This window comes from Trachemys scripta, chromosome 8 (assembly GCF_013100865.1).
Source record: "Trachemys scripta elegans isolate TJP31775 chromosome 8, CAS_Tse_1.0, whole genome shotgun sequence".
NCBI lineage: Eukaryota > Metazoa > Chordata > Testudines > Emydidae > Trachemys > Trachemys scripta.
Genome location: NC_048305.1, coordinates 96,618,291 through 96,632,225, shown reverse-complemented (window position 1 = coordinate 96,632,225; position 13,935 = coordinate 96,618,291). Strand labels below are relative to the sequence as shown.

Below are 13,935 nucleotides of genomic sequence, written 5' to 3'. Positions count from 1 at the left end.
CATTGGCCTGCTAAACCCAGGGTTGTGAGTTCAATCCTTAAGGGGACCATTTAGGGATCTGGGGCAAAAATCTGTCTGGGGATTGGTCCTGCTTTGAGCAGGAGGTTGGACTAGATGACCTCCTGAGGTTCCTCCCAACCCTGATATTCTATGATTCATGAGTTACTTGGGTTGGTTGCATATCTAGGGGCTTTCAAGATTTTCACTGACTCTGGGGTATGGCAGGTTGTCACATAAGGAAAAGGGGATATAAACCTGGCACTACCTGCAGGGGAACCTTAGTAGTAATATCACTGACACCAGGTATTCTGCTGCTCTGACAGGAACAGAGTAAGGAGAGTATGACAACATATGACAGCTTTCCCTGCCACTAGGATGTACTGCTTCTTCTATGTTCGGGGAGAGACCAATGAAAGTCATTAATGTTTACATTTAAGCTGCTTTTAAAATAAGGCTAAAAGATGGATTTCTCATTTTGCCATGCATCTCAGTAACACCTTCTGCCTTTATCTTAAATGGACTTCAGTTTCAGAGCAGAATGGTCTACTGCAGGGGTCGGCAACCTTTCAGAAGTGCTGTGCCGAGTCTTCATTTATTCAGTCCAATTTAAGGTTTCGCGTGCCAGTCATACATTTTAATGTTTTTAGAAGGTCTCTTTTTACAAGTCTATAATATATAACTAAACTATTGTATGTAAAGTAAATAAGGTTTTTAAAATGTTTAAGAAGCTTCATTTAAAATTAAATGCAGAGCCCGCCGGACCGGTGGCCAGGACCTGGGCAGCGTGAGCGCCACTGAAAATCAGCTTGCATGCCGCCTTCGGCACTCGTGCCATAGGTTGCCTACCCCGGTCTACCGTTAATCATACAAGGCATCAGAGGGATAAAAAAATTAAAGATCATTATCATTCCTAAAAGCATCATTAGCGAACTGCGGCAGGAAATCCAGTGGCTTCCCCAAAATGTGAGTAGCTCCTTTTGTACAAAAAAAAAAAAAAAAAAAAAATCAAGGTAGCTAGCGATTTTTAATTAACAACTTTCAAGAAACTTCTAGCCTGTTAACACACATGCCCAAATGGTCAGTTGCATCCCTCCAAAAAGCGAAAGATCTCGGAAAAGAATGGGGACTAGTCAATGTCCTGCCTGAACACTGATTTCGATAGAATCAGTGACACCCTGTCTGTGGTTGAAGCGGTTACAGGCAAGAATATTTCAGCATTGGTTCGACTGACTGTGTGGAGAAGGACTAGAAGTGGCATAGGAGAATAGCACTTCTGGAGCTCTGCAGATAACAGTAATGCACAGCAAGAGTTTCAAACACACCTGTCATTAAATTGCCCTGATAAATAAAGCTTCACTTTCATCACAGCAGAGTTAAGCACCCACAATACAGCCATGAATCAGCTTCTGCCGAAGAACCGTTTTCCATATACCAGCCTGCAGATAGGTGTGGTTAAGATACATTTAGGGCATTGTTGTAAAGCAGATTGAAATTTTGGAGCTATGATTAAAGCTTTAAGACCAGGAAATCTATTTCACAGAATAAGGGATTCAGAGTAAAACATCAGCAATTTGACAGCGAATGAATGCCCCATCCAGCCTTCAAATTAGAAGTGTGTCTTGGGGTTTTGCCACTGAAATGCATCAAACGTGGACTGGGTGCTTGCTTTTTCCCTTAAGATGCTGTCTACCTTCTTCTAACAAGCTTAGTTACCATATGGTTTAGAAGGAGTTAGAGGAGGGCAGAGACTGCTTACCGTTGTGTTTGAGAAGTTTCAGGTACCATTTAAACCCCACTTAGAAAAGGAGTGAGACTCTCAGATATTTGAAAACATCTGTGTCTCGATCTGGAATTGGCCATTGCTTGGGACTTTCATCTTTTGACCCTTTAATGGAACAGATGCGTGAAGGTATAGTCAACTCACACTCAACTAGCACTGGCTTCTTCCCTGTTACATGAAAACAATAACCTGGGACAAAGCAGCAGAGGTTAAAAGCGACACTTGCATGCATGAGGCAAGCACGCTGTCTGAGAAGCGTCTCACCCTTCCCCATGCACCCCCTGCCCACATTACACGGAAAAGCATTAGAGTGATTCTGCCCTAACTGCCGGTGTTAATTAAAAGGGGAGAGATCAATCTCTGCTCTTAAGTAAGACTGATCAGCAAGTAGATCATTGCAATTCACAACAGCACATCTCCTCTGAATTCCTCCAAAGAAAAAGTGGTCTTGGAATGGGATCTGTCTGCACACTTCCAAACAGACAGTCCTTTTTTCTGGTACAACTTGCTTAATCTCCAGAAAGTTCAGTTTGCCAAAATACAGCATAAAGAGCAGCAGCGGTTAATTGAGTCCTTTCCAAGAAACGCCAAACCTTCCCCCCTCCTCCGCTCCACAATAGACAGACAGTAATGGCCCTGTGCAAGCTGCAAGCACGCGAGAAATTGTAACATACTCCCAGGAAATTCAAGACTTTGTGAAACATTTTGTTGGCGAGCAGCACAGGGCAGTAAATCAAATCCTCATGGCCGCATTATTCTTCAATAGCAATGCTCATGACAGCTACTTCTGGATAATATAACTGCAGATGTACAGTTTATGCAAACATCTCAGCAAACGCTGCATGCTCTTTCAACTTACGCTGCATGCTCTTTCAACTTGTTATGCAGCCTGGGAGGAGCTGGATGTTTTCAAACGGCAACAACAACAAGCATCTGAAAATGTTAGCTACTTCCTGTCTGCTACCCTGAGGCCACTAAATCCATTGTGCTCAAATTAAACTGCAGCCTTCCATTCTATTTTCTTCTGCTCTCCCACATCCCAAACCCTTCCAGTTTTTACAGCACCGCTTAAGATTCATTTCATACCTCTTATTCAAAAAAGAAAAGAAAAAAAGCAGAACCTCTGGATGTCGTTATCTCTAAATATTTGCAGATGTTCTACAACCGAGGAGAATTGCTTTTCAACCAAGAGTGCCTGTTGGATCTTTATTTTCCTCTTTAAAACAAACAAAACCAAACCAAGACAATTGTTCTTTTGGTTATAAATCTATGAGTGAACTCATCTGACTGATCAAAATGGTTCAGAAATATAGAATGCTTTATGGAGCCAATTCATCGTCTCCTATCGGGGAACCAACGCTTCTATTAGGATGTTCAACATACATTACCTAACTTGTCTAATAGGATGGGGCCATTCGCTCACCAAAAAAGCTTTTTTTTTTTAAATGCTTGTTCAGGTACAAGACTAATTATCAGGGATTTCATTCCATATTAAGAGGAAAAAACAAGTGCTTCTGAGCAAGTGAGCGCTGATCTTTGTGATTAGTTCAATATCTCTTTTAGATGGTTTAGCCCAGTATTTCCCAAACTTGTGAACGCTGAGCCCCTTTTCAGAAAAATTAAACTCATTTTTTCTCCCAGCAGCCCTACTCTGGCTAGTTCTTTGGGTCATCTCCACTGAGATGGGCTGGGGTAGATGTTCTGAACATAATTCCTATTGTTTCTACATAATTAGCTATTCACTGTTCATCAAAGTATGTTGACATTTGACACATCAGCATCTGACTTAGCACCCAATGAAACGAATGGGGCAGTTTGCAACTCAGACATTTCAAGTTCTCTGTTGAGATCTGCTTGAGTCTACATCACCTATGCTCAATTCACATTTTGAAAGTTTTCTTCAGAGCTATAACAGCTAGAAACTTTTTTTTTTTTTTTTTTTTAATAATGAAAGATGAGACTTCAGGAAACAACCTGTCCCAGTCTCTGCCCACACTTTGGGAAACAATGGTTTAACTCATTGCTTGATAAAAGTTGCTTCATCTTCTCTCAGGTACTTCTGAAAGACTTATCACAGTGGTCTGGGAAGACAATTACGGGTACCTGTAGGTGTTCTGGTCCATTTCTGTCAGCATAGTCTATCTAGTTAAGGCCATTGTAATGAGCTATGAGAAATGTGTCTTTTAGCAACAAATCTATACCAATAGAGAATAGAAGTGTTTTGTCTTCTTGTAAAATTGCACAAGCGATCATAGGTAGTGTGTGTGTGTTTGTGTTTTTCAGGAATAATTTAGCACAAATGGATCATGTTTTATGAGCTGCATACTTTCAGATCATTTTTTTTAAAACATTTTCAAGTACCTCTGAGGGTGGGGAGAATAATGAAGGATGGTATAACAAGGTAAAGTATCAACACCACAAGTTATCTACAATTTATACTTCGCTAAAGGAATGTATCCCATGTTCTAAATGATATTTCTCTAGGTACACATTCCAACATAAAAGAGGGCACCCAAAATGTAGTTTACCATCATTAGAGAGAGGTCTGAAATTGTATATTTGATTGGGTAGAAAATAGAACCTAGCCCCCTTTTTAAAAGATCAAATTTTAAAGATGCCAACTGGGAAAATTAAATCACTAATAAATTCTTTATTAGAGAAACTCTGGAATCCTTCAAAATAAGTGCAGGAATGCATCAAAGAACCTTCAATCATTCGATCAGAAAACACTGCAGAGATTAAAGAGGCATTTTCCATAACAGCAGATACCATCATTTCCCCCTACTTTAGAACTCCACAGTTAAATCACGACAACATTACCAGTAGGTGAGATGCATATTAAAGGCATCAGGCCTGCCCTGCTAGCCAAAGGATTAATGCTCGACTTTAACTCAAGCCATATAGGCAATAGTCAGGAATGCAACCGCATTTTACAGTCCGAAGGACAGGAAACAAACAAAAAAAGCCTGTCCTGCAGCAGCATGTACTCAGGTCCAGGATACAGGGCTCTGGCAGGATTCAGGGTGTTTAGCAAGCCATACCTCAATTACTAGGAGACTCAAATGGCTGACCTATGAGCATCTGAAATGACGACTCTTGCCTACAAGTTTGGATTTAGTATCCAATACATTGCTGAACAGCTTGGTTACTCTCCCTGCTCAGGATAAGTGGCAGTTAAGCAGGACCAGTCCTGCTTTGGAACACTGTCGAACACCCATCCTCCCCCATAGCTGTGATGTTCCAGAATCATAAGTTACGAGAAGGAAGAGCCCAACTATAGGTCACCGAGTCAGTCGTCCTGACACGATTACCCTCTCTAGTCCCTTACATTTACCGTGGGCTTTGTGCCGGGATTTTAAACGTTTCAAAGAATGAGAGCGTCCCTCACTGTCCTTGGGAGACTATGCCACAGGACTAGAGGCTGCCTTCCCAACTCTAAAGCTGACCACGCTCAGAAATGTTTAAACTGCTGTAGTTTTGCTGCTAGTTTGGCTGGGGTGTCACTTTTATAATGCTGTTATGGAAAAATATTTTAATAATAATATTAATAGTCCTTAAGTGCCTGACTTTCAATGGGACAAAGGCTCCTAAGTCACTTCTGAAAATGTGTAGATTGACTGGGTAGATAGATTTGAGTTCAGACGTTACGAGGAGAGGAATTATTTAAGATAGTGCTAGAGGTAGATACTACTTTAAGACTCTACAGCTATGTGGCTGTATTTCTGACTATTATGTGTGTATGGTTTGGGTGTGACAGTGAGTAGAGCATTAATTCTCTGGATAGCAAACTAGGCCTGATGACTTCAACTTTCTCTCACCTACTGCTAAGTCACTTTTGGTTCCTAAACCACTATGGCACTTTTGAAAGTTTATCCTGAAAGCCAGTTTAAGTTTCTCTCTACATTTCATCCTACCACTCCCAGTATAAACCTTAAATAGACTCCTTCCTGGCATCAACGGCTTCAAGCATCTCTAACTCAACAATACTGATTTTCTTTTAACCAATTGTTCTGTTCCCCCAAATCAAACTCCAGCAGCTATAAGTTACAGACCACATAAGCTCTTTTTTTTTTTGGGGGGGGGGGGGGGGGGGGGGGGAGTTAAAGACAAAAACTTTCAATAACTCATCTCCCGCTCCATATCGTCACTCCCCGAAACAGTCACCCAGCTATGAAGCGACTTGGAGGGGGCCCTCAGAACTGGCAAAGCAAAGCAGAAACTAAGTTTACTGACAGGTAAGAATCCTCATTGTCTGAGATTGTCTTTACAACAATGCTCTTAAAAATATACCCAACTACACAAGGATTTAGTGACAGTAAGAAACAGGTACTTACTGTCTGAAGAGCTCTACAACTTACTGCTGCACCTAGGGGAGAAGAGTCTAAACCTGCAACCCTTTGTGAATGCCAGAAGAGACCACTCTAAAAACCTCCTTTGCCAAGGCTCAGGCTACAATTCATGTCTCATGAGCTCTACTATTCTGGGTGCAGGGAATTCTTTCTAGAACAGTCTTCTCCTATACACATCCTGGTCCTTAGCTAAGGAGTTTGAATTTCAGAGGCTTACATTCCCTCCCACACAACCAAGCTTATCAAAAGATTTCCCTCTCTCTTGTCCTCATGAGAACTTTTTAGCGCTCTTTTAGAATATCCAGCACCCCCCACCCCCTACAGTCCAAGTGTGATTAGGTTAGGACAACAATTTGAGGGAGAAGTCTTGCATCCCAATTCAAACCAAAGGAGCACGTGACCCTTTGTCATAAATAATGGAAGGAAAGCCCACTGTTTTCCTGTAAGAACCCAAATACAGCCCTCTGGAGAGTTCCCAGACTGGCAGCCTGGGCATGCAAAGGCAGACAACACTGTTTAAGCACCTTCTGCCATCTGTCTTTCTAAAGGACAATGAAGTTGCAGTGTGAAGAAACAAAGGACAAAACAGGACAATAATTCTTTACGCTGGTCCAAATTAATACCACCATCAGGAGGAGAGATTCTGCCAGAAGAGATTTTTCCCCATCTGATGGCTTCGTGAGGTCGAGAGCTTTCATTTTAAGGGGTATCTGAAAGCCAACCAACATGTGAATCCTCCTGGAAACTAACTGAAATGCCAGAGGAGGCCAACAAAGCCCACTTCATCTGCAAGGAACCACCAAGGAGAGAATCTATTGGAAATCCCATCATATTCAGGGGAAGGCACAGGAAAACATAGTAACTAGTTCCAAGTATGGGAATGAGTCCCTTGTGGAACAGATCTGGCAAGTTCTCACCAATCCAAATACTAGGGCAATGCTGATACACCCACTGTGAATGCTTCCGCACGCACCACTCCCTGGGAAAAACTTTCTGCCTGCTCAAATAATCTCCTGCTAGATTTCTTGTGCCGACCGTGAGGTACTGATTTCCTGCCCCGTTTGATAGAAAGCAACTCATCTCTCTCCACAACAACTGGACCCTGCTTCCCCTGGGTTTGTCTGTTGGCACCTGTATTGTGGGGCTGAGTTTGCCATGAGAACCTACTGTTGCAGAAGATAGTCTTGGAGCTCTCTAGACCATTCCTGTTGCGAATACATTTACGGGGTACGCTTTTGGCCGTCTCTCACAAACTGTCTGAGGCACTGGACGTGCTTAGCAAAAATGGGCTTTGGTTGTCACAAGAAGCCATGCGGGATCCCATAACTGAGCTCTATGCGTAACGCTACAGCTTTCTATTCCCTAGAAAAGCGAAGAGGACTGCTGAAGGTAAAGTGATTCAAGTGCCCTGAGTTTCTAGGAAGATAGCTCTTTGTTTTAGGAGAAGGAGAAGCCTGGAATGGAGGCTTGAAATTGGGACGATGCATAAACAGAAAACGAAGAGCACTAAGGATCAGCCCTTGTCTCATAGGAAAGGGGGCAGGCAGCATTTGTTGCAAACTCTAAATTGCAGGTTTCTTGTATGACTGAACACCCTGTTCCGCTAGCTGGGCTGAACATCATTCCCAGATGTAATGGTCAGCCAGACAAAGCCAGCCTCCGCTGTGAACAGCTGGAAGGCTAATACCACTGATCTTTAGTCCCATGCGCTCTTGGAAAGAGGTCATCCTCAGTTGGGAGGGAAGATGTCGAAGCTGCTGGTGGAAAATGCAAATCCACTATGGAGAGCAATGCCCAGGAAGCATGTTGAACCCTGGCTAGACAGTATCATCAAAATGTACCACTTAATAGAGTTTTGAATCGAGATATCCCCATGGGGAACCATTAGAGATTTGATCTGTGGGGGCCCTCCCGGGAGCTGGGAAGGAGAAGCCTATTGGAGAATATTTTCCACAGGCAGAACAAATAGGATAAGCCCTTACCCCTGTATTTTCTTGCTGCTTCCTAGGAGTCTCATGACATTCACCTTCACATTCGCCTGGAAGCAGGAGACAGGGTGTTTTGCCCTTCTCATGCTGTCTAGCAGAGACTGATCCATAGAGGTGGTGGGTGAAAGAGAGCAAAGTTCTGTGGCTGCTGCCAGCACTTTGCTCTTTTGAGGGGTCCACAGAGTAGTGAGGGTAAGAAATCGGTGTTTGAAATAGCTCACATTCAAGTAGAAAAGCCCATGTAACAAGGCTAACTTGTGAAAAATGTTGGTTCCTGACATGATAGCAGAGTAAGGAAAATTCCTTCTGTTTCCCCTTAACTTCATATTATATGTGAACGGCCCTGCCAGCAATGTCTGTTCCTTAAAGCCATCCTCTCCTGATGGCCTGAGGCTCCCACTCCTACGAAACCAGCAGTGACAGGGTTGTAAGAGTGGTGCACTAACCCCACTAGGGTGGGCTGATGGTGGCTTCATTCTCTGGCTCCATGGAAGAACCAGGGTTGGCTGGCTACACATGTACTTAAGTACAAACAGGTCTGCTCTGGGCTACAGCGGTCCTTTCCCCAAGGCACGAGGCTACGTGGGGAAGGAATGTTGTAACTGTGGCAAGAGAGATGCAACATTCTGGCCCTCAAGCTCCAGACCGAGACTCTTCATGTAGCCTGCGGCACACATTGGTGGTGCAGCAGCAGCCCCACTATTCTGATCTGGGGAGCCTAGAATGCAGAGTCCGGCTACACTCTCTTTTGGTCTATTCCTATTAACTGGTTAAGCAGCAGTCTGGTGTCTACACTACTTGGAGTTGGTTTTTTTTAAACCAATCAGTTCCCACCTCATATTTTGAGAGAGAAAACAGACTGCCACTGGTTTATTAGCAGGCGAAAGCATATGCTGAGTTTTATTACACAATCAGGAGTGATGTGTTTATGCCTGAAACCCAAGAAGAAAATAAATGAAATGACAAGGATCTCCAGTTTTTCCAGCACAAGAGAAATAAGTAATATAGAAGCACTCACACAATTAAATAAGAGCTACTTGGAAGTGCAATAATCAAGGCTTTAGAAACATTAATGAGAGACATCTGATGTGATACCAAAAAAGCACAGTAGCCTGAAAGCTTCACCGAGGGGGAATCATGAGTTGCACACAGTACCTCAGTTTCTCCTCCATTAGTCTCATTTCTGTTTTACCAACAGGATTACAAGCTAGTAAACAAATGCATTTATTCTGGGTAATGAACGCTAAGGAGGCGAAGGAAAAACCAACTTAGAAATCCCACCATCTTTCACAGGTCCCAAGATCTCTAAGCATTAGGGGGCAGTATAGGAACACTGACTAGCTAGTGCTTTGTTATGGTGCATCTCTCACACTAACTGCTGATGCATAGCTAACAGCAGCAGACATTGATTTATGTTCAACTTTCCATTTCATCAGAGTGTGTTACAGAGCGACATACAGAGTTCAAACTTTGGAGAAAATATATAACCAGAGTGTGTCTCATTATATATGCATATGTGTGTACATATACATGTACACACACATGCACACTTACATGGCATTTACTCATTACTAATAAGGCCTTAAACTTTTGTTTGTAGCTCGAGCAGTAACCCTTTTGTCCATTGTTAGGAACAGGAGAGATCTAGTCTATTGCTGTTGACATTAGACATAAATTTAGCTTTCTAACTAGGATGGGAAGAACTTCCCTGACCTTTTTGAAGATGAGTGAAGGGAAAAAACGTTTTTGTACTATAGGTCACTATTAGGAAGGGAAAGGAATTTTAGCAGGTAACCATCCATGTGACCATAGTACAGTCACATGATAAACCTGAGAGTTTCCTGCCACTAGTTCATTAACATTCTGAACCCATATATGTGTACACGGCACTTGTTAAAGTGTTTCATTTTTGGCAAGATGCCTGGCAGCAACAGGGATCTAATGACAATGCTTTACCATCAAGTGTGTCCAAGCTTTGCACAACTGAAGGCTGCATTTACCATTTGCCACAAGATGAAAGGTTGCAGCTAATTTTTATAAAATGGAATAGACTGTAGGCATTCTCCACCACAAACTCCAACACAAAGTTGTGGCCTGCAGCTGGGGCATTACATGCTGGGACCAATAGTCTCCCAGGGCCACCATCATCTTGGATACAACTAGATTTCAGAACTCTGCCGGTCACGCATTTGGCCCACAGGCTACAGTGAAAATGGCTTCACGATGAGAGTTTTTACAAACCTCATCAGCCCTAGAGAACCTCGTACCCAGTATTACAATGTAAGAGCCTGTTGGGCTCACAGCTGTGCGTGCTATATTAAGATCTACTCCCTCCCAGTGACCCTATGGCTTCAACCACCACTGCTATTCCAATACACCCAAAACCTGCCCCCTTATCTCCAATCTCTCCTACAAAGCCAAAAGCCTGAAGGAGGAGATGTCCACTGTCATCTCTAAACTAATCACCCCCCAAACTGACCTCCTTATTTCCCCCTGTAATCTTCATTGACAACTCTACAGGTCTTCGAGACGGGCACGGCTGATCTCATTGTTCCCCATGACCCTTCTCTCTTTGTTCTCCTTTTTCCCCATTCTTGGCCTTGTGCCTCCTACCACGCTTCCCTTGATACCTGGAACTAGTTCTCTGGCTTCACATGCCAGGCTTCTTCCTCCTCTAACCCTGCTAAAAGCTAGCTTTGAAAGGCAATCCCTCCTCCTTCGGGATCCTCAGTAATCCCCAGACTTTCCTTTCCTGAATATCCTGTATCTGGTGTGAAGCTCACTGGGGGAAGGGGCCAGATCTAGGATTCTGAGGTGCTGTGCAGATTAATGCTATTCTGTAACAGAATTTTTATGTTGATGTTACTGGAATCCATACTAACCACTAATAGACAAAATCCAAGGTAGCAAGTCAAGTCTGGAAAACAATTAGGGCATAGTTAGAGCACCCCTTATATTACACCAAGTCAATGGTCTTCAGTGATCGGATTCCACATTACGCCTTTATTGCATTCTGGTTCCATTCTTTGCCTCCATCTGCTAGTGGACTAGTCAGTCTATTGCCCAGGCGGACACATGGGTCAGGGAGGCAAATCCTAACTACTTCAATCCTTTGCATTTCCTGTGTCCCTTCAGACATTGCCCTCTCCAACTCAGTGTTCTGTTCTGCTACAAAGATAAGAAATTAACTGAAAAGTAGCTAACAGCTCAACACAGAAACCCCGCAGCAAGACTGCCGGAGCAGGCAGAACTTTAAGTCTCCAGCATATCCAAAAGTGGAAACGATCCGAACATCTAAAAACATATATATTAAGGTGGTTTTGGTACCAAGTTCAGACACCGCTAAAACATGGCATCCTTTCCAGGGGTGAGGGAGACGGCAGTTAGGGGTGGTAGAATTTGGGGTGGGAGGGCAAGTTTTAGGGACGCACTGCTTGTGACAAGTGAATCACGTGGCGGGAGCCCTGTTGCCCACTAATGGACACCAAGGCTACTAGAGCTGTGGGCCATTATAAACCAGAGGAAGGAAGAAATGCTTAAATTCCTCTTTCACTCCTACCCCACATCCACTCGGATTAAATAAAATGTGTTACTTCTCGATCTGCTCCAATTTTTTTGAAATTTGGAAACCCCCAGAGGTGTGAGGTTGCAGGCTGGGGTGGTTCAGGTAAGGACCAATTCCTCACTCAGCAGAATGAAAATTAAAACCTTGGAAACACATTTGTTATGTACAGGGAACAGAACTCAAGTTGCTGGCAGCAGCTATAATCTGTGAGGCATCATCTCTTTTCTCTTTGTCTCCTCCAATATCAGAGAGGCTTCGTAACCCTGAAACAGGCCAATCAATATTCAAATGTTCTTATTTTGACATAAGCGTGTTCAGGAAATGGGGAATTGTTTAAAAAAAGATCCCATCTCTCCACGCATGCACATCAACTGCAATACTGCCACAACAAATCATGATCAGTTTATCAAGTAAAGCTATTGCCCAAGAACTTCTCCTGTACACAAATCATGAACCCAGATAACAGCAGCAACTGGTCAGAACAAATATTACCCACCGATAGCCAGCTCATTTGTTACATGAACAAGCACTTATTCCTTAAGAAATAAGATCATAACGCACCAAGATTTCACATTGAAGCAACCAGTACATATACATGGCATACAAAGAAGTTTCAGAGAAATTAAAAACATCTTACAAGTAATAAATCTTAAAGCTTCCATTCCAAATGCTCTTTAAAGTCCTTCCCATTAGGATCACGCATAGATTATATTGCCAAGTCTTGAATCAGGGCATAAGTAAAATGAACCATGGAAATGGAGGGGACACTTAAAGAACTCTGACAGACAAATTCTTACAAGGTGTCTCCTTGACACGCAATGATTTTTGACCCATATTGAATCTGCTTCTGCCTGTGGCTACAATTTAAGCTAGTGTTTGTTAAATGCGTTCAGTGATTGCAGTTGGAAAAAATCAAGTGGTTAACCAGAGGAAAAAGGTTCCAAGAACCAAAATCCAGCATGTTTTGAATTATGCACAAGCCCGTTATGACCGAATAAAATAAAATCTCTACCCCTTTCCTCCCCAAAAAAAGCAATTTTGGAAAAATATCAATTGTAAAAAAAGAATCAGTGAGTACTTTGCTGTGCTTACAAAAAGCAATGTGGAATAGCAGCAGAATGTTACAATTGATTGGCTACTTCTGGCTTTTTTTCATTAAAAAAATTAATCAAGAGATAAAGCATCAGACTATTTTCTGGGATCCTCTTGGAAACTGCAATGCTGACATTAAGAAGCCAAGGAGACATGCACCACCACCAAAAAGAATCAGGAAGTTCAAAACCTACCTGAAAGAAACCTGGAGGAATGGGACCACCTGGCATTCCATCATTAGGAGGAATGTTTCCTAGTACTGGACTTGGGGCTGCAGCTGCGCTCTGCAGGAAACAAAGATGGACAAATTGATTTCATGTCAGATTTAAAAGGCAACTTCTCCTGCCATACCTCACTACACCAATTAACCCACGACTAATCACTGATAGCATCAAAGGGGTATGAAATCAACCCTCACCCTCTATGCCCATTTACAGAACACTGTGCTTAAGCACTCAACCAAAATGGAAGCCGATGATGGTCTTTAGGTTTAATATGTTGGGACCAAATATTGCTCAGGTCACCTCTATGCCTGGGTGCAACTGAGGGCAGGGATTGACCCTAAAGTGACTTTTTAAACAACTTTTCCACACCATCCATTTAATTATGGTAAGTACGTATTTTAGAAATCCAACAGCGTCATTCATAGCAAATGAAATCAGCAAAGATGCCCTCAGGTGACATCATCATCAGCTTAGATTTTTGTTTGTTTAACTCCAAGAATTTTTGGAACAAAAGCAGCTATGTCTCTTTCCCTACTGATTTTCCCTTCACGGATCACCAGTGAGGACTCTGAACCCACTGTTCAGGGTTTCCAATTGACCTAACACTCTCTTCTTTCTCTCCCCCCACCCACCATTTATTTACTTCCTTGTTCCTGCACCAGTGTGTTCTCTCTCTCTCTGAGGTCAGCATGCTTCTGGGAATGGAGTTCACATTATCCATTAACAACCAAGAGGAAGAGCTCATGTTGCACCCTGTTCATGGCCCTGCAAAAACTGGGGCTTCTTAAAAAAAAACCAACCACGATATTTAGTATCGTTAATCCACTGGAGAATCTGATTTTGGATTCTAATGTGTCAAATTTGGAACAATTTAAAAAATAAACTTAACAAGTCTGCTTTGTTTTTCCAGATTTGCCGCACTGTTTTGCTCTGTCCT

General features: G+C 42.7%; 1 protein-coding gene across 4 annotated transcripts in view; it reads right to left on the bottom strand.

Moving 5' to 3' along the window:
- The window catches only part of SSBP3 (single stranded DNA binding protein 3), a 139,329-nt gene that overhangs the window by 25,855 nt on the left and 99,539 nt on the right, over positions 1 to 13,935 (bottom strand). For all 4 annotated transcript variants that reach the window (XM_034778507.1, XM_034778508.1, XM_034778510.1 and 1 more), the window contains exon 5: positions 12,969 to 13,058. In XM_034778507.1, coding sequence (XP_034634398.1) covers positions 12,969 to 13,058 — 90 coding nt within the window. The remainder of the gene's footprint in view (positions 1 to 12,968; positions 13,059 to 13,935) is intronic.